Source organism: Chlorocebus sabaeus, chromosome 27, assembly GCF_047675955.1.
Source record: "Chlorocebus sabaeus isolate Y175 chromosome 27, mChlSab1.0.hap1, whole genome shotgun sequence".
NCBI classification, from domain to species: Eukaryota; Metazoa; Chordata; class Mammalia; order Primates; family Cercopithecidae; genus Chlorocebus; species Chlorocebus sabaeus.
Window position 1 is genome coordinate 12,917,123 of NC_132930.1, and position 26,578 is coordinate 12,943,700.

Here is a 26,578-nt window from a genome sequence, read left to right on the forward strand (position 1 = left end):
CAAGGGATACAACCCTGGAGAAGGGCATTCCCAGGATGACAGCTGTGCACCCAACCAAGAAAGCAGCTGGCCCAGCCAGGTGGAGGAACCAGGAGAGTGGCCACTGGACATGGACCAGGAAAACCCTACTGAGAGGCATTTGAAGGATTTGGGAAAAACTACTGACAGGTAGATAGAAATCCAGGCAAATGGAAGAACAAAGCAACTATTACTACATGAATTAAGGCAGGTGCAGTAGCTTACGCCTGTAATCCCAGTACTTTGGGAGGCTAAGGCAAGAGGATCACTTGAGACCTGCCTGGGGAAACATAGGGAGAGACTCATCTCTCCAAAAAAAAAAAAAAACAAACCAAAAAGCTGGGCATGATGGCATACCCTTGGTTCTAGCTACTCAGGAGGGTGAGGTGTGAGGATCACTTGAGCCTGGGAGGTCAAGGCTACAGGGAGCTGTGATCATGCCATTCACTCCAGCCTAAGTGACTAAGTGACACAGCAAGACCCTGTCTCCGTGGGAAAAAAAAAAAGGTACAGGAAATACAATTCTCTATACAAATTGGGGAAACCTAACCAAAATACACTACTTAGCTAGCAGGCAATGGCAGTTACTAGTCATAATAACAAAAGCATGGAATCTGATTTAACCAAAAGGTGTGGCATAAACGTACTGTGAGGATGGGGAGAAGATGATCATTGAATGTAGAAAGTGTAAGAACTAAATCTTTATCTCAAAAACAGAAAATCAATAAATTGTAACACTGGTGTATCAAAACATCACTATATGAACACATGATTTACAAATCTGGTCTTGGCATGGCAATGAGGTGGCAGGGGTGGGACTGCCATGTTTCATCATAAGCGTTTTCACATTATTTCTGTTTTTAAAATATGCTGTATGCAGATGAAAATGAAAAACAGAACAAAGTAAATATCAAAGAATGTGCTAAACATCTCATAAGAATATTCTTACTTTATTCCCCCAACCCCCTGACATAGTTAGCAACACTCTTCTGCTACCTTTGGGTCCTTTTGTCTCCAGTGTAGGATCCGCATGGTGTGAAGAATGCAAACTCAGGCTTTACAGCCAACAGCTCCCACACACTCAGAGAACAGAGTAAACTAACTAGAAAACAAACAGTGGTTCTCAAAGTGAGGACCAGTTGCATCAGTACCACCTGGGACCTTGTTAGAAATGAACATTTTTGGCTCTTACCCCAGACCTACTGAATCAGAAAGTGCAGGTGTGGGCTCCAGCACTGTTTCCGCCAGCCTTCTTGGTTACTGATGCTCCTGCAAGTGCGAGAACTCTTGACAGGGAGAGAATGCTGGATCCTGAGACAGAAAACCCAGATTCTCCCTGGACCACCCCCAACTAAGCTCTGTGACCACAGACAGGTTCCACACTGCTGAGCACTTATTGCTTACTGCCTAAGATGCTAAATGACCACGAAGGTTTTGATGACTACTTCCTCTTTTTCTTTTTTTTTTGAGACGAAGTCTTGCTTTGTCACCCAGGCTAGAGTACAGTGGTGCAATCTCAGCTTACTGCAACCTCTACCTCCCAGGTTCAAGCAGTTCTCCTGCTTCACCCTCCTGAGTAGCTGGGATTATAGGTATATGCCACCACATCCGGCTAATTTTTGTAGTTTTAGCAGAGATGGGATTTCACCATGCTGGCCTTGAACTCCTGACCTCAAGCGATCCACCTGCCTCGGCCTCCCAAAGTGCTGGGATTACAGGTGTGAGCCACCACTCCCGGCCTAGTAGAATCTTTTTTAGTTCTAGCCTGTGGTTTTTAACGTACCACGCCCGGCTAATTTTTGTCTTTTTTAATAGAGACCAGGTTTTGCCATGTTGGCCAGCCTGATCTCGAACTCCTGACCCTCAAGTGATTTGCCCACCTCAGCCTCCCAAAGTGGTGGGATTACAGGCATGAGCCACCACACCCGGCTTCCGTATATTTTTTATAGCTTATTTATAATCATACCTAAGTGCCTAAAATCAGTTTCAGTTAATTGTATGATTAAATAATTTGTTCAAATTATTTTAAAAGGTAAATAGAAAAGAGAAGACATTACTTACAGCTTTCTTATCAGGCTGGCTATCATCATAGCCAGTTGTAAGGTCCCTAATGGCAGAAATTTCAAATTTGCCACAAGCTTTTGGATAATTATTTTTTCCATCGTAGTTTCTGAGGTTTTCAAATAATTTCTTAATGGTGTCTTGATCATGGCAGATAAAATAGGAAGCTTTAGTAATATGGTAGCCATACCTATCAAACAAATACAAATTCATGCATATGAGGAACAAATACTTTTGTAGGGTGGACACAGAACATGTACCAACCAGTGTATTCTAAAATAAATATGGCTGGGCGTGGTGGCTCATGTCTGTAATCCCAGAACTTTGTGAGGCCAAGGCGGGCGAATCACCTGAGGTCAGGAGTTTGAGACCAGCCTGGCCAACATGGTGAAACCTAGTCTCTACTAAAAATACAAAAATTAGCCGGGTATGGTAGCAGGTACCTGTAGTCACAGCTACTCTGGAGGCTGAGGCAGGAGAATCGCTCACAGCTACTCTGGAGGCTGAGGCAGGAGAATCGCTTGAACCCAGGAGGTGGAGGATTCAGTGAGTCAAGATTGTACCATTGTACTCCAGCCTGGGCAACAAGAGACTCCGTCTCAAAAGAATAAAATAAAAATAAAAATAAAAATAAAAATAAAAATAAAATAAAATAAATAAAATAAAATAAAATAAAAAATAATAAAATAAATGTAATACCCATAACTGACTCCAAAGGAATAATTTTTAAAAGACCATTAAAAAAGAGGGCCAGGCCAGGTACAGTGGCTCATGCCTGTAATCCCAGCACTTTGGGAGGCTGAGATAGGTGGATCACCTGAGGTTAGGAGTTCAAAACCAGCCTGGCCAACATGGTGAAACCCCCAGCTACTAAAAATAAAAAAATTAGCTAGGTGTGGGGATGCCTGTAATCCCAGCTACTCGGGAGGCTGAGGTAGGAGAATTGCTTGAACCTGGGAAGCAGAGGTTGCAGTAAGCCGAGATCATGCCACTGCACTCCAGCCTGGGTGACAGAGCAAGACTCCGTCTCAAAAAAAAAAAAAAAAAATAAGACAGGTCCAACAATCTACCCCAGGGATCACCAAATGACTGCCTGATCTTCCACCTGCATTTGCACAGACAGCCACGTCACACCCATCACTTTCTGTATTATCTCTGGATGCTTATGCACTACACAGGCAAGGCAGAGTTGAGTAATTGCTACGAAAAATAAATAGATGTATTATGAAGACATTTAATCTTTTTGGACATCGGACACTTAAAATCACATTCTTTCATGTTGTCATTTGTTAAGAATTAACGCAATCAGGAATAGTAATTACTAAGTGGTTAAGTATCAAAAGGAAAAGGTGATCTCTTTAGTTTTTTTCTTTTTTTTTTTTTGGAGACAGAGTTTAGCTCTTGTCGCCCAGGCTGCAGTGCAATGGTGCGATCTCGGCTCACTGCAACCTCTGCCTCCCAGGTTCAAGCAATTCTCCTGCCTCAGCCTCCGGAGTAGCTGGGATTACAGGGGCCCACCACCATGCCCAGCTAATTTTTGTATGGTTAGTAGAGACGGCGTTTCACCATGTTGGCCAGTCTGGTCTCAAACTCCTGACTTCAGGGGATCCACCCGCCTCAGCCTCCCAAAGTGCTGGGATTACAGGCGTGAGCCACACTGTGCCCTGCCTTATTTAATTTTTATACGAAATAGAATTCATCATCAAAATAAGAGCATTAGAAAGGATACTAGTATCTCATGCATAAGTATATAACGGAACATTTCAAAATATTATTTCGATCCAACAGAGTCAATAACAACTTACTCCACATAAATGGCCTTTAGTTGCTGAGACAGAGACAAATTCTTGGTTGCTAGAAAGCTAGCCAACTCTGCACTTATGACAGCGGCACTGACTCCATCTTTGTCCAGAACAAAAGGGCAGCACATGTATCCTGCAGAAACACACGTCATACATACCTCTATACAATACAATGTCAAACCACATGTGAGTATGAATCCTGGCTACTGCATATTAGAGGTTGTACAGTGTTGCGTGTATGCTCGTTTCTCATTAACTACCTTATGTTTAAGACTTTAGCCCACTGCCTAGCCCACAGCAGGCCTTCAAGAAGTATTTGCTGAAGAACCTGCAAGATTCTCCCTCCTGGCCACATGGTGCTCAATCACTAGAGTCAAGAAACTCCTTCCAGCTCATGAAATTGTTTCTAATTGTCCTGGTCAATACATATCTCTTTCTTCTCTGAATCCCAGTAGTATCAGTTAGTTACATTATTCATTTTGACATCTGGCCTATACTCTTGTGTGTGATTACTTAATTAAATCTGTCTAAGCTGCTGTAGGCTAAGGTCAGTGCCATCATTTCTTTTAGAGTCACTGAGTAATAGACATGCAATTAATACTTGATAAATGAATGTAAGAAAACCTTTTCTAAAATAAAAATCTATGGAAAGACAAGTCTGCCAAATCTGACAATGAACGAGCAGAATCTGAGCGATGACACTTTCTTCGATCAGTTAAATCGTGTGTTAGTGTCGCAGAGAACACACAAATGAATATAAATAAACCTAATGCATAATAGTTTTTACTAAATTAATAGCTTAAAAGCATTTGGTACAATGTGAATTTCGAATTTCTATAGCTAGCTCTCCTTTCTGTTCATTTATATTGACAGTTTAGGACAAGGGTTTTTCTGTCATTCTGGCTGGACCTGGTTTGTCCTTTTGGGTGATTATCATTTTGATGACAGCAGCAAACCATGCCTTCCTTCTTCCTTCCTCTGCATAGACCCTAGCATAGATCCTCATTAGCACTTTTGGAGGAGGATGGACTTTAAATACCACAGGGTTTAGGCCTGGATATTAAACACCACAGTGGAGGAAACATCACACCTCCCAAAATCCATATACTGGCAGTCATGCATACAATATCACTGTTCTCAGTCATTCAGGCCAAGGATTCTGACATGAATGACTTGGTTGTTTTTAAGACATTACTTTTTGCTGTAAATCATCTGAGATGTCAATTTTGGAGTAGGACAGTTCGACATTCAACCTGAGTGCTGGAGAAGCAAAATAAACCGCGTTTCACTGTGGATCTTTGAATCCAAATGCAAACTTTTCCTTTTGCTTTGTAACCAATTCCTTAATGTACATGATCACTTCTTACCAATAGCTTCTTCAAATGCAAACAAGACCGTTTTCCCCTGGTCTATTAGCTGTTTGGCTCTGTTTCCCATCCACTTAAAGCCAGTTAATGTTTCCTAAAGGGATAATCAAAATGAGAAAGACATGCCTTAGATCTTCTGCAGAGCAGATGAAAGGAAAATGAGTGAATCCCAGAAACAACTTACCTCAAAATGAAAACCTTCCTTTAAGGCAATGGCCCGCAAGATTTTAGAGGAGACGGTGCTGGACAACATGTACGTGTCTTTGAGAGCACTGCGATCCTGGTTCTTCTCTTTCCAAGATGTAAAAAGCCACCAGCCCAAGAGGGCCCCCAACTCATTGCCTGAAAACACCCTCCATTCACCACTGAAAGAAAAAAAACAACTATTCATTTCCATAATCTTAAGGAAGACTCTAGAGTGTCATGGGGATAAAACAATTTAGCAAACAAAGCCTCAAAGTATTTTCTGCAAGGCTGTTCTTGTTATTCATCATCTTTAAATAACTGGTCAGAAATGTAACTGCCATTTTACAAACATCTGAGCAGCTACCATATATATCAGCCAGTTTGCCTGAACAGACATCCTGTCTTTGAAGACTGTATAAAATAAGTATGTCAGACATGACATACAATGGCTCTATATTAATCTTTGGCAAAGCCTTTGGTTTTAAATATAACAAATATGCTGGCAAGATCCCCCATATATAGAGTAAGTATCTCAATTTCTGGACTGGTTAGTGTTGCTGATTCTGAGACGGGACAGCTCAGTACCACTTAAGATCAAGCTCAGTCCTAAACGGTCAGAACATCAGAGAAAAGGTGTGCGATTTCTGCTTCTCTTGGCAGTCCAGATGGCTAAAAGTAAATCTCATCTATCAGGATGTATCACCTTAGCTTAACTTTCTCAACACTGACATAGAATGCAGTCTGTTTTATCACAATCTAAAAACCCTGCCATTTCAGCAGCAGCACCCTCCTGCCCCCAAAACATCACATAGGCTACCCGACACCCAAAATAGCTTGGGCCCTGCCTACCTTTCAACTTTAGCCCCCACGTACTTACTTCTCCTTTGTTCAAACACTCTGGTCAGACTTGTCTTAAACACCGTGCCGATACCCCACAGGAATTCCTCCCTGGTCTGTCCAAACTAAATTCAGCATCTCCTTGAAGATACAGCTCCCTCCTAAACCCCTCAGCAAATACTGAAGCACACAGCTAGCTCCAAAGTGCTTTACCCTCATTAGACACTGAGACATTACTTATAATAAACTCCATTATAAAATGAGAAGTTCCCAAATAGGAGCTTCAATTTGAAACACATACTGGGTTGATTTACTCTGCATTATGCTTGCCAATCACGTAACCTCCCCCCACACTGGATCTCTATCTTGCTCTCCATCAGAAGACTCCACAGGAGGTTCAGTGAAACGATCATTTGCAAAATAAATGGGAAATGTTTCCAAATAGGTCTTGTCTCCCCAGGAACATTTTACCAATGAAGAGATCATCCTTCATATGTTCTATAATACAGGTAACCACAATTAATTTTACCTGTCTTGCTTTTCTGCCACAGCAAGTCTATCAGCATCCGGGTCATTTGCTAAAACAATTCTGGCCTTGGTTTTGTCAGCCAAAGCAAAAGACAAAGTCTGCAGAAGAATATGAAAATAAAAGATTATTTAATCAAGAATCGAGGACATGGTAGTCTTTAAAAACATTCAGTTCCTTAAGAACTCAAGAGGTCTTTCCGCTCTTAGAAAGATAATATAGGACCAACCAAGACCAGCTCCAGAACTGAAATTTAGCAAACAAAAGCTACAGCTGGTCCTGGTTGGCCACATAGTATCTTCCTCAGTCAGAGGTCAGATAATGGGAACGTCGGTGTGTGAACCAAGCCTACTGGTGTGCCCGCTGCGCGTGTGCCAGTAGGTGTGTGGTGGGACTGGTATTTCCGGGCATTGCCGTGTGATCAGCCTCACAAATAAAACAAAATAAACTGATTCTCTGAATACCACTGCTACCCCAACCTTTAAAAATGTTAAAGGAACCATACTGTAAGCAACATTTCTTCATATCAGAAAAATGACAAGAAAAAAAATCATAACCTGATAAAATTTCACTCTATTACTGCTTCTTTTTGGCATTCAGGAGACATGGCAAATTAAATTAAATTAAATTAATTGAATTTGAAGCACCATTGAGAGCTCAGTTCTCATATCCTGATCCTGGGGTGTTTAATTTGAAAGATCCTAGGCTGGGCGCGGTGGCTCAAGCCTGTAATCCCAGCACTTTGGGAGGCCGAGACGGGCGGATCACGAGGTCAGGAGATCGAGACTATCCTGGCTAACACGGTGAAACCCCGTCTCTACTAAAAAAATACCAAAAAAACTAGCCGGGCGTAGTGGTGGGCTCCTGTACTCGGGAGGCTGAGACAGGAGAATGGCGTAAACCTGGGAGGCGGAGCTTGCAGTGAGCTGAGATCCAGCCACTGCACTCCAGCCTGGGCGAGAGGGAGGTTCCCTCTCAAAAAAAAAAAAAAAAAAAAATAGAAAGATCCTTTAAGAAATTAATGACTAACAAATATACATATTTCCTTTTTTTTTTGAGACAGAGTCTCACTCTGTCACCCAGGTTGGAGTGCAGTGGTACAATCTCAGCTCACTGCAACCTCTGTCTCCCAGGTTCAAACAACTCTAATGCCTCAGCCTCCCAAGTAGCTGGGATAACAGGCATATACTACCACACCCAACTAATTTTTGTATTTTTAGTAGAGACAGAGTTTCACCATGTTGGCCAGGCTGTTCTCGAACACCTGACCTCAAGTGATCCGCCTGCCTTGGTCTCCCAAAGTGCTGGGATTACAGGCGTGAGATGCTGCACCCAGCCCTATATACATATTTCCACACTGAAATTAGTTTTTCTTCAGCACAATGAAAAAACATAAAATGTATTTTACTTGACAGTAATAGTTTTGAATATAAAAGCAGATTTCATAATTAAAAAAAAAATTAGGTTACCAAGACACCTTTCCCCTCTTCGGGATTCGGGTATTTCACCGTTGGAAACTCAGGATCCGGATCTTTCTGTTCAGGAACAGCCTCAGGAGGAACAAGGTCAAAAGCCTTGAAAGCTGACTGCACAAAGTTATGACCCACCCCATGGACAGAGGTGTGCACAAACTTCACCTTCGTCTCCCTGTTCACGCTCCTAGAATCAGACACACCGTGTAAAATGATAAAAGGTAGAAACAGGGCTCTCAAAACGGCAAGGTTTGCAAGAATGTACAAGACAACTGAATATCTTTCTAATTCCATTTCAAAAAAACAAAACGTATCCATTCTCTCCCAGATATATATATTCCCTCCCTCAACATACTCAAGTTTTAAATTCTACTCCGCAGTTATTTTCAGCAAATCTGATTATTTCAGGTTTTATGTATCCCATCTAGAGTGAGATACAAAGAAGAACCTCAAGCTCATGTTCCTACACGAGACTCACTGCTGGCCTGACAGGTGCCCTGACAGTGCCAGAGCCAGCCCGGGACAGTTCCAGGGCTCCACACACCCATACATCCCCAAAGCGACATGTTCCCAAATGTCTTTTATCAGCTTCAGAAATGATTTTTAAAATGTCCTTTTTAACAAAATGTGTTGGGTTATCCCATACATAAAGATATAAAAAATAAAACTTTTACTTTGGGAGGCCAAGGCGGGCAGATCACCTGAGGTCAGGAGTTTGAAACCAGCCTCACCAACATGGAGAAACCCCATCTCTACTAAACATACAAAATTAGCTGGGCATGGTGGCGCATGCCTGTAGTCCCAGCTACTTGGGACACTGAGGCAGGAGAATCGCTTGAACCTGGGAGGCGGAGGTTGCAGTGAGCCGAGATTGTGCCATTGCACTCCAGCCTGGGCAACAAGAGCGTAACTCCATCTCAGGAAAAAAAATATAAAAAAAAATAATAATAATAAATAAAACTTTTTGTTTGCCAAGTAACAATCCTGTTTGATACCATGCCATGACTTACGGACTTCATACAGACTAACAACAGATATCAAAATTAACAAGAGAAGTTGCAAAAAATAAAAGGCTTAAAAAATTCCAATGCTCTGATGACTGGAATCTTAGATTACTATCCATTTCTTTTGGGAATGAATAAATGAACACGGTCTTATCTAAGAGAATCATGGTTTAAAACAAGCATACCCTGAAAATAAAATGCATCTGGGAAAATAAACACGTAAGATTAGGGAGGAAAAATCTGGAAAAACAACTCTCTTGGATTTTAAAATACATAATAAACCTATAGTAATTAAAACAGCTTGGTACTAGATATAAAAAGGCAGATTAAAGGAACAGAATAGAGAATTCAGAAGTTAATCTAATTTGAAATGGGAAATGAACACAGAAGTGGTTAACATGCTCTGGAGTCAGAGTCTGAATTTAAATCCTGGAGCTCGGCCATCCATAAGCTGTGTGACTGTTGGCTATTAACCACTCTTCCTTATAGTTTTCTCATCTATAACATGCATGATAATATACTATAATTTACTGGCATTACTCTGAGGATTAAAATGAAATTACATGTTGACCGGGCACAGTGGCCCACTCCTCTAATCCTAGCACTTTGGGAGGCCGAGGCTGGTGGATTGCTTGAGCTCAGGAATACAAGACCAGCCTGGGCAACATGGTGAAACCCCATATCTACACAAAAAATACAAAAAAATTAGGAGGGCATGGTGGTGCACAACTGTAGTCCCAGCTACTTGGAGGGCTGAGGCAGGAGCATTCCCTGAACCTGGGAGGTCAAGGCCGCAGTGAGCCAAGATCATGCCACTGCACTCCAGCCTGGGTGACAATGTGAGACCCTGTCTCAAAAAAAAGAAAAAAAATTACATGTGAAGGGCCTCCAGCAGCTATCTGATATGTAATAAGCACTTGATTAACGTTAGAAATTGTTTCATAAAGGTGACCTTTCCAATTAGTCAAAAAAAAAAAAAAAAAAGATTCTTCCATTGATGTTGGTACAACCGCAAACCTTTTAGGAAAAAACCTATAATCTGCTTTCCTACTTCATGCCCCATATAAAATTAAAAATCACTAATGAAACAGAAGATTGAAATATTATAAAAAACATGAAAGTTCTAGAGAAAGAACAAGGGAAATTTTTTGTGTTACTTTAATAATTTTGTTATAGAGCGTGTCTTCCTAAGCATGACATAAAACACAGAAGCTATAAAATAAGAGTAATAAATATTATACAAATTTGTAAACAGTTCAGCAAAGAGTTTCAATAAAAAATTACAAAGATAACAGAAGAGAAAACATCTAAAAAACATATATTATATATATATTATATGTATATATGTATATTATAAACAAAAATGTTTATAAATATAAAAGGTGAACAAATACATAGAAATATATAGGTTAAAGAATACAAATAAAAGTGAGCTATTACTTTCAAGTAGCAAATCAGGAAAAATGAGAAATTGGATCACAGCGCAGGAGGAAACGTAGATATCATATGCTGTCACCATCTACTGCTGGTGGGAGCCCCAACTGGTATATTTTTGGCGGTCAATTTGCTAAGCACTATCAACTTTGCGAATGCATAGACAATTCTGATGCCAGAAAGTTACCTTATGGATATGCATGTGCACACACATGCACGTGCACACACACACACACACACACACACACACACTCAAGCAACTGTTCACAAGGGGGGTTGACTCCTGAGCTACTGGGAGTGGAAAACCAGAAATGCTTCATTTTTCCTGAAGTTAAATGAGAGGGGCAGAGGGAAAGTTCACAGATGTGTTTTGTCTGGACTACACACCATTGAAAAAAATGGTACAACATGTAGGAATTAGGAGATTTCACACACAAAATGCAGGTTTCCGGTTTTTTTGGGAAGAGGAGAACTCAGATGATATGGCATCTGGGACCTATATTTTCATGTGGGCAACACTTGGCTGGCGTGGCTGCTCCCTTTAGGAGGGACTGGGCTTTCATACTCTGCACTGGAGTGGACACCATCAGCTGATCCAACAAATACAGTATCAAAGACACCTACAAGTTCAGTTTCTTTGAATCCATGGTTTCTTGCTAGGGAGATAATCAGGAGGGGTAGGACCTACAGCATACTCAAGAAGACACTACTGTCACTCTGCTAGACCACTTCCTACCTGATGGTAAGGACTGAGTCTGTGTCACTGAGTTAAACCCACCGGTGCAGCAGCCTTTAAGACAGAAAGTCGGGACTAATAGGGACTAACATAAGGAGGTGTCCGTGACAAATTAATTGGGGGGAAAAGGGCACAGAACAAACCACACACACACACTATATTCCCATTTATGGTTTTGAAGTATATTATACATATATATATATATATGCTTGCACATGCACAGAAAATTTTTGGAAAGATAGAAAAATACCACTGTTTCCTATTCAAGACTTTTGAGTAAGTTTTTAAAACATACATATATATGTACACACACACACACACGCACACACACTGACATGTATGAATATATATGAATCACATACATGTATGGAATCTACAACAGGTCAGCAAACTAAGGCCTATGGGAAGCCACCACTTCCGTCTGCACTCCTTCACTGACATTTCATCTATGACGGCTTTTGTACTAAAACAGCAGAGTTGAGTAGTTGGGAAAGAGTCCATGTGGCCCTCAAAGCCAAAAATACTTACTATCTGTCCCTTTAAGAAAAGTTTGCCAAGGCCTGATCTACAGCCTCTAAAATAGGATGCGGCTGGGTGGGCACGGTAGCTCACACCTGGAATCCCAGCACTTTGGGAGGCCAAGGCCGGTGGATCACTTGAGGCCAGGAGTTCAAGACTAGCCTGGCCAACATGCCAATACCTTGTCTCTATTAAAAATACAAAAAAACTAGCTGGGTGCAGTGGCTCACGCTTGTAATCCCAGCTATTTGGGAGGCTGAGGCACAAGAATCGCTTGAATCTAGAAGGCAGAGGTTGTAGTGAGCCAAGATCGTGCCACTGCACTCCAGCGTGGGTGACAGAGTGAAACCCTGTCTCAAAATAAGTAAACAAAATAAAATAAAATCAGATGCAGCTGTAGTATATGAACCAGTTAAAGAGAAAAACTTCACGAACACTGATAGAATTTGGCTGAATCACATAAACTTAACTCACTCAAGGCCAGTGAAGACACAATTCATTTACCTGTGGAAACAGTACTTTTTAAGGTCTTCAAAGTAGTCATTATTGATGGAAGCACTCGGATTGTGAAGAAGTGGACTGCTATCAATTAAAGAGTCGTCCCAAGCTTGAGGCCACGGTTCTAGGTTTTCTTCAATAGCTTGAGAAATCCCTTTATCATGAGGAGAGATGATCTGAGCTCCATTATCCCAATAGACCTAGAGAACCCAGGAACACATTCAGAAGGTTTACAGTTAATGGAAATAAGGCACCTGTTACCCACGGTCCCAAAGAATACAGATACAGGATTCCTACAGAAAGATGTATGTGTGGAGAAGAAAAAGGAAAATACCTTATAACCATTATCCTGCTTTGGATTGTGAGATGCAGTTATCATGATTCCAGCACAAAGTTTCAAACGCAATACCGTGAAGGGCTGTAACATAGCAGGAAACAAGAACAAAGTTTTTAACAAAAAAAGCAGACATCCTTAAAATGTCTATTTTATATTGTTCATGCCAACTTGCTCCCTTTTAATAAACATAATATATAAATAGCGTAATATTTTTGAGCCACACCCCAGCAGTATGCAACTACCCTTAGAACTAACTGGCTGCTCAAAATTTCAGGATGCATTTCCTAATAAGAAAGGTGAATAATTTCCTCAGTGCCTTCTCATTCCATCTTCTACTTGGTTGAGCTAGAAAATTCTTCAAACACAACAACGGTCTAAGCCTCCATTCCAACACTTTCAAGGCTTCTACCTGAGACAGAAGTTTGTGGATTCAGTTTACTCCCTCCAACCGCTTCTCCCTCTTCTCCTCTTTCTCATTTGCTTTTAAGGAAAAGGCTGAGAAAAACACTGAGGGGCTGGGGGTGATGGCTCACGCCTATAATCCCACCACTTTGAGAGGCCGAGACAGGTGGATCACTTGAGGTCGGGAGTTCAAGGTCAGCCTGGCCAACATGGTGAAACCCTGTCTCTACCAAAAATACAAAAGAATTAGCCAGGCATGGTGGCAGGCGCCTGTAATCTCAGCAACTTGGGAGGCTGAGGCAGGAGAATCACTTGAACTCGGGAGGCGGGGGTTGCAGTGAGCCGAGATCGTGCCACCGCACTCCAGCCCTAACTCTTTTTGAGACAAAAGTGAAATTCTGTCTCAAAAAAAAAGTTGAGGTAATGGAGAATGCTCTTACACGTTGCTCATTTATCTCTCACTCCAGGGTTATTTATATTTCAACTTAGCTCCCATCTCTACTACTTCCCAAAATGGGAGGAGGGGCTGGATTATTCCCCCATTATGGTAAATGACATTGATTATACACAGGCAACCTGAGATTTAAATTGTCTGTCCCCTCCACCCTCCCACCAAGAATCATTGCAGTCACTCAACCCCTTGGAAGTTATGTCACATGTCTCAGGTGTCCTGGGCCAAAGAAAAGAGGAGAACGACTCCTCAGTGTGGACAAAGGATCATGACAAATTAATAGCTATTAACACTTAGTACAGAAGGTAATTAGGATGCTTGAATACATGACAATTTTTCCATTAAACAACGAAACTTGAACTACATTTAGATGTGAATAGAGTGTGTACCAGGTTATTTACAGCCTAGGGGTGCTGCATCTACCTGTCAGGGCACTAGAGCCAGCAAACACAAAATGAGTTGGAGTCTCCTTCTGTAGCGATACAGTCTCATTTCTACTAGATGTGAGTAAATGCATCCAAATCACAGTTTTCAAAACGTATTTTCAGCATCTGGCCCAGCTCTTAAAAGTTTTGTCTATGTCAAAGCAACAGCTGTCTTAGTCCCTACTGTCTTTTCTTTAGATTGTGCTACACAAAGGATTTGATAAGAGTCTTACTCAAACATGCCGAGCATGCTCTCTGTACTAGCCATGAATAGTATTTAGAATAAAACATTTGTATAAAACAGGGGTGCGCCAGCTTGTCAAAAATATTCATGACAAGACAGGGTTTGAGGTGAATTCAGATTTCGACCCAAGAAGTTTCTTAATTGTGATAGCTGAGAAAAAGAACTACAAACCAAATTTAAAAACAGAGAAAAGGCCAGGTGCGGTGACTCACGCCTGTAATACCAGCACTTTGGGAGGCCAAGGCGGGCGGATGACCTGAGGTCAGGAGTTCGAGACTAGCAAGGCCAATGTGGTGAAACCTCATTTCTACTAAAAATGCAAAAACTAGCTGGGCGTGGTGGCAGGCGCCTGTAATCCCAGGTACTTGGGAGGCTGAGGTAGGAGAATTGCTTGAACCCAGGAGATGGAGGTTACAGTGCGCCAAGATTGCACCATTGCACTCCAGCCTGGGCAACAAGCGAGACTCTGTCTCAAAAAAAAAATTTTTTTTTTGCTAACTCACTCAAATATCCTTAGAATGCAAACAAAAGGAGAACTGCACTTTAAAAAAACCAATTTCAATGAATCAAAAGTTGAATACCAGAGAAATATTACCAGGATGTGGGAGAAACATTCCAGGAGAGAAAAGAAAATGCCTCATACATGCCAAGGAGCTCCTCTGTCATTCAAACAGTCCAATCCCAATAGCCCTAAAGACTGTCAAATTCAGCCAAGTCCCATCCCTGATCATGTGACAGGAAATTATGAAAGGAAATGGCTACTTACCACAAAGGGGGTTGGCGTTATATCAGAAAAGAGGTACACAGGAATCCCCTGACTGATAAATGTGGTTGCAGCAAGTCGGGCAAACCTGCGAATGCAGAGTGACAGGGAAGAAAAGGAGAGTTGAGTGATCAGGACTGTGAGAGATGGAAAGAAGGGAATGAATGCTGAATGTTCTTTAGGGTGAATGCAGCAGCCAGATCAAGGACAGCATTTATTACAATCTTAACCCTGGCATGGGACAGTAAAGCTGACTCTCAGGAGTCATCTCATTTCACTCTTTTGTTTTACAGAAATGGCACTAAAGTCAAGAAAGGCCAGGCCCCTTTCCCTGGGTCTAACAGCCACTTAGCGGCGGAGCCAGGCTGCATCCCAGCCTTTCAGCTCTCCATGTATCTCAGTGGTTCTCAGCCAGGGCAAGTCTGCACCTTCTCCTTTGAGGCATCTGAAATGTCTGGAAACATTTTTGCGTGTCACACTGGGGAACAGAGAGAGTTGCTACTGGCAGATAGTAGGGACAGGACAGGGGTGCTGCTGAACACCTTACAATGTGCCCTACAACCACAAAAAAATCTCCCAGCCACATGTCAACAGAGCAGAGGCTGAAAATCCCCGCCTAAGCCTATCACAATCCAGTGTACACCACACAGACTGGAAATTGATTAGAGATTGCTTTATTTGAAATATAAGACATCCTGGAGTATGCATGTGTGTATATACACACATACACACACAAACACACACACACACACACCCATACACATATATACATCTTGGTTCCAATCAGCCTTTGAAAGAAAACTTAATTATTTGACATTTTTCTCAACTTCCACAGAAACTTGCTCAGGGCAAGACACAGAAAATGGCATCAAATCTTCCTTCAAGCTGGTGTAAAATATATTACCACAAATAAATGAGCAATTTACTCAGAATGAACAACATTATACCATCCTTGTGGGTTAAACAATCAGATCATTCATCCTCTCCCCAAATACTTCTTGAGCACTAGCTTCATCGAACAGTATTCTGAAGGCTGCCTGGGGCACAAAGAGCAGATCTCCACTCTCTCTCTCTCTGTTACAAACGTGCACAAAAAAATGCAATGCGTTCTCTGCATATACTTAACAGTTACTGCTTACGTTCCCCACTAGATATTTAAAGTTGGAAGATTAAACATTTCTTTGGGCGAAATTCAGAAACTGCAATAGTTTCCAACTCCTTACGAAGGTTCCATTCACTCATTATGAGTATCTTACCATGTGTTGGTTAAACACTTATGTTATGATCTCTAAATGTCTCACGCCTTGTAGGTAATAGAGAGTAGCCTTGAGTTCCACTCCATCCCATCCCATCAAACTCTGAGACTTGAACCATAAGCTTAAATCAGTAACATCACTCACTTTAAGGAAATGATAGGGCCCTAAGGCCAGGGCAAAAAAATCTGTACCTTAATTGATAATGTTAACATATCTCTGAAGGTTGTATCAACCAGAAGCAGGGCAGTCAGCCTAAAATGAAGAAATTTAAGAAGCTCAGCAGGCAGATTTAGCCACATATAAGCACTGTGCACGCTCTGAGCAAAGGATCTGACCTGCCCTGGGGCGGCAGAGGAACATGGTCACGATTTAGTTCTAACTGGACATCCACTAACTGTAAATGACAAGCTGATATGCTAGTTTATACCACATCATTCTCTTGTGAATGTAGTTTATGTGCATCTATCCCCCAGAGCTATAACTTTTCTCTGCTTTACTGACAAAAACCACATTTTTGAGCTGCAAAGCTAAAGACTAAAAATTGTATGCCCCCGAGTTCAACCTGGGGCTGATGCCGCCTGGTGATTTTCTCTGGCTATGCACCCTTCCTCACGGCCACACGTTTGTCCCCACGAGTGCTTCTATCTTAGACTGGAAGCTCCTGGTGGGCAAATATAGGACTCTATAAACTCATCCAGCTCTGTAAAGTTAATGAGACTTTTCATTAATATTCAATACGTATAATTCTAAGATACTACTAATACTGATACTCTGGAAGGATTAAAAATTCATCATAACAGAGGAAGTGTTCAAGTGAAAAAGAGGGTTATGTAACACGGTTAAGGGCAGGGGTTGGTAAATACAGCCCATTTTGTAAATAAAGTTTTACGGGAACACTGACATGCTCCTGTGTTTATGCATTGTCTATGGATGTTCCTCTGCTTCATGGGAGAGTTGAGTAGTGGTGATGGGAATCAGGTGATACGCAATGTGTACGATATCCACTATTTGCCCTTTAGAGAAAAAGTTTGCTGACCCCTGGTACTAGCCTCCTTAGGTTTAAATTGCGACTCCTGCTTTCACATTATCATCTCAGGGTGAAGAGATAAAAGTGCATACCTTACAGGTTGCTGTGAGGATAGAATGAGTAAATACGTAAGTGTCTGGTTCATAATCTGCACTCCAATGATTGCTGCTATTACTGTTATCATTATCACCATCAGCATCATATGCCTACAGCTACATAACAGAGTCCCACTGCTTTGAGAACGTTTCAGAAATGCAGCTTGACGTGGGCATTCAAGAGTGGGAAGGGGGTCAGGAGGTTTATGAATAGCAGGGTAAAAATTATGTATAAAGTTAATGGGTGCAGCACACCAACATGGCACATGTATACATATGTAACAAACCTGCACGTTGTGCACATGTACCCTAGAACTTAAAGTATAATAAAAAAATTAAAAAATTAAAAAAAATTATGTATAACAAGGCAAATGAGAGGGAGAAATAATACTGCCAGTTTAAGAAATTTTTGTTTAGATAGGTATTACATTCTAAATTGTCTAAATAATTTTATTTCCTCAACCCAATGTAAAACCAGAATCTTTAAAAGTTGCCAAGAGAAATTATCCATTGTTTTTATTGTTAAACAATGAGGCTAATGAATATATTAAAGTCAAGTAATTGAGATGGTGATTAAAATAAAACTGCAAAATTAATTATAAAAACATCATTTTGTAAAAATGTTTAAATACCTTCTGCTGCTACCCCCACTGGATGGATGGGCTCGGGCGTCAAAGCTGATCACGATGCCTTTCTGCTTTAAGTCACTGAACTGTTTTTCCAGGTATCTGCAAAATCCCTACAAATACGCCATAGATTTAAAAAGTATACGCTTTAACATATTTTTATATATACCACATAGAAAAATTGGACAAAAATTAAGTTTTCTCAAATTTCATAGAACACTATAGCAGAGGGGAGAAAATTCACTCAGTAAGGAAAGCAAACTGAACAATAAGAAAATAACAGCTTTGTTTATTATCTACGTGTTTTTGTATTAGGTACTATGTTAGTCATTGATCACTTAGTAGCTGTTATCTCTCACCCCAGATCGACTTTGTTAGGAAAACTTTTTTTTTTTTTTTCCCCCAGAGACAGGGTCTTGCTCTGTTGCCTAGGCTGCAGTTGCAGTGGCACAATCAAAGTTCACTGCAACCTTGAATTCCTGGGCTTAAGCAATCCTCCCCGCTGCCCCAGCTCAGCCTCCTGAGAAGCTAGGACCACAAGTGCATGCTACCAGGCCCAACTAATTTTTAAAAATTTTTTGTAGAGACAGGGTCTTGCTACGTTGCCCAGGTTGGTCTTGAACTATCGTCAAATAATCCTCCTGTCTTCACCTCCCAAAATGCTGGGATTACAGGTGTGGGCCACTGCCCCTGACCAGAAATCCCATTTTATAGATGGTTAAAATAAGGCTCAGAGAGGCACAGTGACTTGTCCTGTTTCAGATATTCGAGTAGCAGAGCCTGGATTTGTACCCAGGGCTGGTGAGAGGTGCTTCAGTGTAGGGCCTAAAAGCACACACTCTAGAAGCACAATCTGTGAATCGGTACTCCACGCTGCCACCTACAAACAAATGACAAGTTCCTTGATTTCTTGGTGCCTTAGTTTCCTCTTCTGTAAAACAGGAATAACAATACCTACCTCATAAGGAGCAAATGAATGAAAACATGCAAAGGGCTGAGAATTCAACACCAACTAAGTACTATATTAAGTGTTTGCTGTTGTAAGCATTATTTTTGTTGTTATTTTCCTTCAAAGCCATATAAAACAAAGAAAACTCTGGTAGACTGGGCAAAAATAATGATTGGTTTTACATTATTTATTTCACTTTTGCTAAAGTCTTATTAAAATATACGTAACTCTTTTTCCTTTGAGATGGGGTCTCACTGTGTCTCCCATGCTGGAGTGCAGTGACATGATCACGGTTCACTGCAGCCTCAATCTCTCAGGCTCAAGTAATCCTCTCACCTCAGCCTCCTGACGTGCTGGGACTACAGGCACATGCCACCATGCCTGGCTAATTTTTAAAAAACATTTATGTAGAGATGGGATCTTGCCATATTGCCCTGGCTGGTTTCGCCCAGGCTGGTTTCAATTTCGTGGGCTCAAACAATCCTCCTGCCTTGGCCTCCCAAAGGGCTAGGATTATAGGCATGAGCCACCATGCCCAACCCGTTACTTTTATTTTGGGTAGGAGGGGATACATCACAGCCTTGTTGCCAGAGCAAAGCTAATTTAGAATGCCTCTAGCTTTTCCTTGACAAATACATTGCACTGGGATTATCTTCTGAGGCTGAGTGATACAAGGAAAAAAGGCCACATGTATTGGCTTCATGCGTTCCCCAGAAGGTACCCACATGCCTGATACTCTAAGACTTACAACAGTGACAGTTCCCCTCTTCCCGCTCAACCCTTGAGCTGTGGCCCCAATGCTCCATGGGGCAAAAAGCATTCACACCTCCAGATTCTCTAAAAATCTCAGAGGCCTGCTGAGGATGAGGACCTGAAAGAATGGCCAAGAGAAAAGTGAATTCCTATTCTAGATGAAAGACTCAGTGGGGGGAAGAGGGAGGTTTTCAGAAATAAAATGTTATTATAAAACATAAGAAGCATGTTTATTTGTATGACTTCAAAAAGTAGAACTAAGACCAATATGTAAAGTCTACAGAAAGGCAGATTTTGGCTTAAAATTATGAAACCATCTTTTAATGAGAATGGTCCAAAGATAGAATGGCCTCTTGCAGTGGACAGTGAGTTTCCCATCACTGGTATGCCATGGCTAAATTAAATAATCGAAGAACACAGAATCCAAAATAGAGCATAAACACAGCATAAATTAATTGGCAGGAGGAAATTATAACCTCTATCAATGAGGCAAACAATACAAAAGTTTCCTCCAGTCTCTCTGTCCTGTTTCCTTTGACATATTTTTGAATCACATGCATCTGCTTCTTAAACGAACCAGGCAAACTTTGGGGTACCTCAGAATGAGGCTCCACACCCAGAGACCAGCAGGAAGGGCACCTATGCCACCAAGAAAGTCTGATCAGTGAAAAATTACCAATATATTTGTCTATCAGCATTCTGCCAGGGAACACTACCCAAGATGGGGTAGAAACCTGGGCTGTTTGTTCTGGGAATCCTCTTGCCTCTAATTTTGAATCCACTCCTAAGATTTTAAAGATATACCAGCTGCTCAGCCAAAACTTTCTTAACTCTTCATTTCTCTGTCCCCTATTATAAGTATCCAAGAATAGGCTGAATGAGCACTTCAGAGTGGTGGAGTCGTGGAGAAAATGATCCCAAGTAGTGTCTGGTTGAATTACATGACCTTTAGCATACTGATCATCTTCTTTACCACAGGGTTTACCCCCAGAGAAGACCAATTCTAGGAGAAAAATGGGTAAGATAGTCCTTAACGGGAATACATTTCATTATTCTCAGAAATTAGATGTAGAAAAATACATGGGAAAAAGCTCTAGGTTAATCTACAATCCCTTAGAAATCCCTAAAGATTAGGCCCAATGGCAGGTGTAACCAACTGGATTGTCCAAAGATGGCCCCGGTAATATAAGCCATCCCACGTGTTCCTCTTACAATGTGACATTAATGCTCCTCCAGTGAGAAGTGGGTATCTGTGTGCCCTCTCCTTGAATATGAGACAGCCTTACTGACTCACTTTTAACAAACTGAATGTGGTAGAAGTGACACTGTGTGACTTTCAAAGCTAGGTCATAAAACTCAGCACAGCTTCCAACTGGTACATTCTCTTTCTCCCTCTCTGGATACTCCATTGGAAGCCAACTACCATGTTATAAGGAAGTCTAGGCCACATGAAGGGGTTCCAGCCCCAGCTAAGATCCCAGCCAATAGCCAGTAATAATTTCAGATGTGTGAATGAAGGTCCTTTCAAATGATTCCAGCCTCCAAACTGGACCAGATGGTACTGAGTGGAGCAGAGACAAGCTGTCCCCACTGAGTTCTACCAAAATTGTAGATCTGTGAGCAAAATAAATGTGGTTGTTGTTTTAAACCATTATGTTTTCAGTGATCTGTTGTATAGCCCTAGTAACTGGCACAGAAGGCAACCTTATTCATCAGCACAGTTCCTATGTTATCCACAAATCGAATAGGATTCCCAAACTTACCCCATTCTAAGTCTTTCCTCCAGCATCTTAGGGAGCCCTATTGCTTAATAAGAATTTGTGACCAGGAGTTCCCATGGCAAATCTTTTTTTTTTTTTTTTTCTCTGAGACAGAGTTTTGCTCTGTTGCCCAGGCTGGAGTCCAGTGGCATGATGTCGGCTCACTACGACCTTGCCTTCCAGGTTCAAACAATCCCTCTGTCTCAGCCTCCCAAGTAGCTGGAATTATAGGTGCACACCACCACGCCTGGCTAATTTTTGTATTTTTGGTAGAGACAGGGTTTCACCATGTTGCTCAGGCTGGTCTTGAACTCCTAGGCGCAAGTGATCCGCCTGCCTCAGCCTCCCAAAGTGCTGGGATTACACGTGTAAGCCATCGTGCCTGGCCCTCATGGTAAATCTATACCCTTAGATGAGCTTTCTTTATTGGAGTTTTGTTACAACATGTCCAGCTCTGCCTTTTATGCTGGGATGTATATGTGAGGCACATGTAATCACTATTAGCCAATTTTTTCTAGCCTTTCTTTTCCCAGAATTAAAGTGACATTCATCATTAACAGGTCTAAGCTGAAGAAATACTGATAAGAATAATCTGTTCTATTTCATTTCCCTCATAAACAGTACTGCCAATACCCAGTGGAAGTCTTCTGCTTTGTCAAATTATCTCTTTCCTAAAAGCTGGGTCTAGACTCTGACAAAAACATTCACAAGTTAAGGCAAGGAAACTCAGACTCAATCCAGACTATAAAACAAAGAAGAACAGGCTCTTGGTAATTCCAGCAGTTAGAAAAGCTTTTTAGCACTTGCTATGTAACCATGGCAAAAATAATAGAACCTTAAAAGTTGTCAGTTTAGTTGGTGCATTTATACTGGAAGGAAAGCTCCATGAGAGAATCTGTTTGTTTGAGTCACTCTCACATCCCCAGTGACTGGCACACAGTAGGCACTCAATAAGTGTGTTGAATGAATGAATGGCTATATGAGTCCTGATCAAGTGCTACTTCGACCAACTTACTTTATGGAGTAAATGGTGGCGACTTCCTGTGTCTAGCCAAGTTGATAAGACAAGTCCATAATTAGAACAAATCAGGTCTGTCAAATAGAAAATGAGCTAGGGGATACATTGAGTTACTAAGAATTATAAAGATGTGGTACCTGTGTAGTCTGGATGATGGTCAAGTCATTCATACGAGAAATTCCAGGTCCCATAGCAGCTCGAAGGCCAGCTGTCCCAAACTCCATTCGGGCCCCAAAACATTTTCCTAGTTCTTCTTTATTACCTTCTGCTATTAGTCGTTTCACTGCCTCCAAAGTTAAGAAATTCTGCAAAACAAAAATGTATAGATACAGCGAGACACATAAGTGAATGAAAAATCAGAAATGTAAAAAAACCCACAATTATTCTAACCCATGGAAAAAAATATATATATATATATGTAGACCTTTCAATTTTCTGATGCTTTTGAAATCTGAAATATGAAGTCAGTTTGACATTATAATGTAAGTGTTCTTTTCTTTCCTGTCAAGGTAAGCACTTTCGGAGAAACAGAAGAGGTTTTACCATATGAGTCTAACCCCCAGAATGCAATCCCAGCACACTACTTGCCAACTCTAAGTGCTTGTGCAGATTATTTCAGTTCTCAAATTCTGTTTCCTCATTTGCAAAATGAGAATAATCTAGAACCTCCCTTACTCGATTTTTAAGGTTTTAAGGCGGTTTACTTCACCTTAGTGTAAAACATCTTTCTCTACCTGGCACTTAGTTGTGATTAAATGTTCATTTTTCTCCCTAATGCCCTCTAATTTTCCAGAGAGATTACACAATTTAAATGAAAACCTTACTTTTGTAATGTTTTATAATTCATACCAGGCATTCACATACCTGGTCAAGTTTGAACATTGTAACATCTCCAAGAAGCAGACAAATAACAGAAACTTAATTTTATAGATGGGGAAGCCTCAGAGATTGAGTGACTTGCTTAAATAGAAAGATAAACATTAATCTAGTGCTTTTTCTATAACATTAACTGCTTCAAATAGATGCTAACATGATTCATTTAAGTTCATCATACGTTGCTCTATTTTTTTTTTTTTTTTTGTATGGTAGTTGCAGAAAATGTTAAGGTTGGAGAAAAATAATGACAATCACATTAATTTCATATGAGCCTTTTAAGTTATGAATTCAGGAAAACAACAGAGGAAGTACTTTATATTCCTGTTTTATAGTCATTATCCACTTAGATGAGCACTCATGCAGGACATGGCCATGTAATTGAACTTTGAAATACTATTGCAAATAAAACCTTGGCTTTCTGGAATTAAGCCCACATTTCCAGATTGTTTCAGATTCAATAGGAATCAAGTAAACCCCACCTTTTTTGGTGAAAAGCAGCGGATACTAATTACAGAACACAGTCTTACCTATCAGATTCAGACACTAATTACAGAACACAGTCTTACCTATTAGACTGTCAGATGCCCCCAAAGAAGGGCTCAGATCGGGTACATAAAAGAGGCTCATAAAAGACGCTCAATAAATATTCGTGGAGTGAATCAGAAAACACGGACTTCACTGCCACACCCAATATCGAGTGATTCTCTCTTGTTCACAGTGTAGGTCTGGAAAATCTTAATTGGTCTTTGATATATATGAAAGACCAATTATATATATGGTCTTTGACATATATGATATATATGAAATTTGATATATATGAAAGTAGCCTGAGAGAAGCAAAGGAGACGGACAGATACAAATGAGAAGTCAAGAGGAGAGCAGGATCAAAATCAGCCCTGGCAGTGACCAAAACTGACAACAGAGAAAAGAGCAGGGATGAAGGGCACGGTGGAAACACAGAGGGCACCTGCCAGGGTGCCTTGCCAACCGCGAGAGGGTAGTCAGACTAGAGGTGGGAGATTCACTGGAACATGAACGGGCTTCTTCTAAGTTAGGTGCCAGTTTCAAAGCAAAAAAAGAAATTAACAGAGGATAGAACATGAGAAGTGGTAAAAATAAAAAAAATAAATAAAAAAGGACATCTCATCTCTACCCAGAGAGATACAATCTTTCTATACACAGATGCAACACTGTGTAGAAATTAGATTGCTTTCTTCTCCTTTTTCTTCTTAGGGAAAGTGCATTATGAACTCTGACTTCAAAACAATTCTGTACTCTACAAATTGCAAGTTATCAGAAATGGAAACATTTTACTTCCCTTGAGAATCACAAGGTTATCTCCCCAGGAAAAGAAAAACGCCCCCAAGGAGTTGCCAAGAGCATCCTGGAAATGGGATTTGCTGACATTTTATTTGTAGGGGCCGGAGAATGGTAAATAAAGACAAAGACCTGACCCCTACTGACCTTGTAATCTGCTTTGTTCATTCAAGTATTTCAGTGACCAACGACGCGTCATGCACTATGCCTATGCCAGGCACTACAAACCAACGTAGTGAGAACAGAGAGGCCTGGCCACATAATCTATGGAGGTCCAGTGCACAATGAAAATGGGTGACCTCTTTTTTTACCATTAAGATTTTCAAGACAGGACAGCAGGACATTAAAACAACAGTGGGCCCTTCCAGGAGCGGGAGTCCTGTGAGACTGCAGGGGTCTCTCGCCCCTGAAGTCGGCCCTGGAGACAGACATTAAACAAACCCACAAACAAGTGTTTTTGGAGTTTTTTGTTTTTACCATTTGTAGTAAGAGCTAGAAAGGAAAATAACAGACCGTTTAGAGTGAATATTAGGGAGAAATAATTTACACTTCGGAGCCAAGGAAGGACTCTCTACGTAAGCCACATTTAAGTTCAGGCACAAAATGAGTCACAACGGGAGAAACAATTTCGGCAGAGGAGAGCAGCTAGGGACATTCCGAGAAAACCGAACAGCAAGCAGGAGAACAGGTAGGAAGGGCGAGACGCAAGTTAGAGAGGAGAGAGGGAGTGATGTCCAGAGCTGGGTTCCTGATTCTCTCTAAGAAAAGGAATGAAGAGACAGAAAACCGTGCTGTGTCCAAAGGGTTCCTCCTCGGCAGTCAAAGTTTTAAGGGGTACTCCTGAAGCCAGGCGGGCCCACCCAGGAAGACCCTTGGTTTGTAACCAAGCCCTCGGGATGGGAGGATCGGACCACAACGCTGCTCAGCAAAGGTCTCAGCGGCCAAAGGAATAGGCGGGACGGAGCGATTCTGGGTCCATGGGGATGCACAGCAGACCACGGACCACGAGCCAACTGTCTGAGTGACAGGCGTGCGCCCCTCAGCTAGAGGGCGTCCAGAGTCTGGCCGCGCTTAGACAACCCTGGCTCGCTCTTCTACTCCAAACCTGCAGTCCGGCCGGCCGGTTGGCTGGTTTCGTCCGGGAACAAGCTTTCCCGGCCTAACTCCGACCGTGCCACATGCCTGCCAGGCCGAAGGAAGCCTAGAAGCGGCCGCACCCTCCTCCTGGGTCTTCCCGGGAGAGAAGAGGGGTGCACCGGGCGGGAAGGCAGCTCAGGCAGCGCACGCAGCGCCGCGCCTGGGGAGGGCGGAGCACCCGGCCCCGCTCCGGGTGCTCCCCGCCTGCTGACGCCCCTCACCTTGTCCCAGCGCAGCCACTGGGCCGTCTCCCGGTCCAGCCGGGCGTCCTCGCCTAGACCGCCGCCTTCTGAAGCCGCCATCGCTGAGCTTGTGCTGCGCGGCGGAGGGAAGTAGGCGGCGAAGTTACTCTTCCGGCCCGGCCCCAAGAGGTGGAGGCGGAGGCGGAGGCGGGGGCGGGGAGAGCCGTGGCGCAGCCAGCCGGTCCTGGGGAAAGTGACGTGCGCCGCGGCGGGCACGCCTCCTTGCCTTTTGTGGGTGTGCCACGGGGGGTGGGAGTGAGCCAGGAGGAATTGCGCGGCTGGAGTGAGTTGCGGGAACCTGGCACGAATGAAAGGCTTTGCCATGGTCTCTGATGCAGCCAGGTTACAGCCAGCCGTGAGTTCCTGCTGCGCGCCAGGCACATGTCAGATGCTGGGATACTAGGAAGTGCACCCAGATAGGGGCCTGAAGATTATGTAGA

General features: G+C 42.0%; 1 protein-coding gene across 1 annotated transcript in view; it reads right to left on the reverse strand.

The window, feature by feature from the left end:
* The window catches only part of PGM2 (phosphoglucomutase 2), a 35,559-nt gene extending 9,262 nt beyond the window's left edge, over positions 1–26,297 (reverse strand). Inside the window, exons 1-12 of the mRNA XM_008017660.3 lie at positions 26,118–26,297; positions 22,704–22,871; positions 18,093–18,199; positions 15,086–15,170; positions 12,795–12,878; positions 12,467–12,660; positions 8,267–8,456; positions 6,801–6,898; positions 5,433–5,613; positions 5,249–5,342; positions 3,885–4,014; positions 2,080–2,269 (exon numbers count right to left, since the gene is read on the reverse strand). Coding sequence (XP_008015851.3) covers positions 2,080–2,269; positions 3,885–4,014; positions 5,249–5,342; positions 5,433–5,613; positions 6,801–6,898; positions 8,267–8,456; positions 12,467–12,660; positions 12,795–12,878; positions 15,086–15,170; positions 18,093–18,199; positions 22,704–22,871; positions 26,118–26,198 — 1,602 coding nt within the window. The 5' untranslated portion in view covers positions 26,199–26,297. The remainder of the gene's footprint in view (positions 1–2,079; positions 2,270–3,884; positions 4,015–5,248; positions 5,343–5,432; positions 5,614–6,800; positions 6,899–8,266; positions 8,457–12,466; positions 12,661–12,794; positions 12,879–15,085; positions 15,171–18,092; positions 18,200–22,703; positions 22,872–26,117) is intronic.
* Positions 26,298–26,578: the final 281 nt, after the last annotated feature.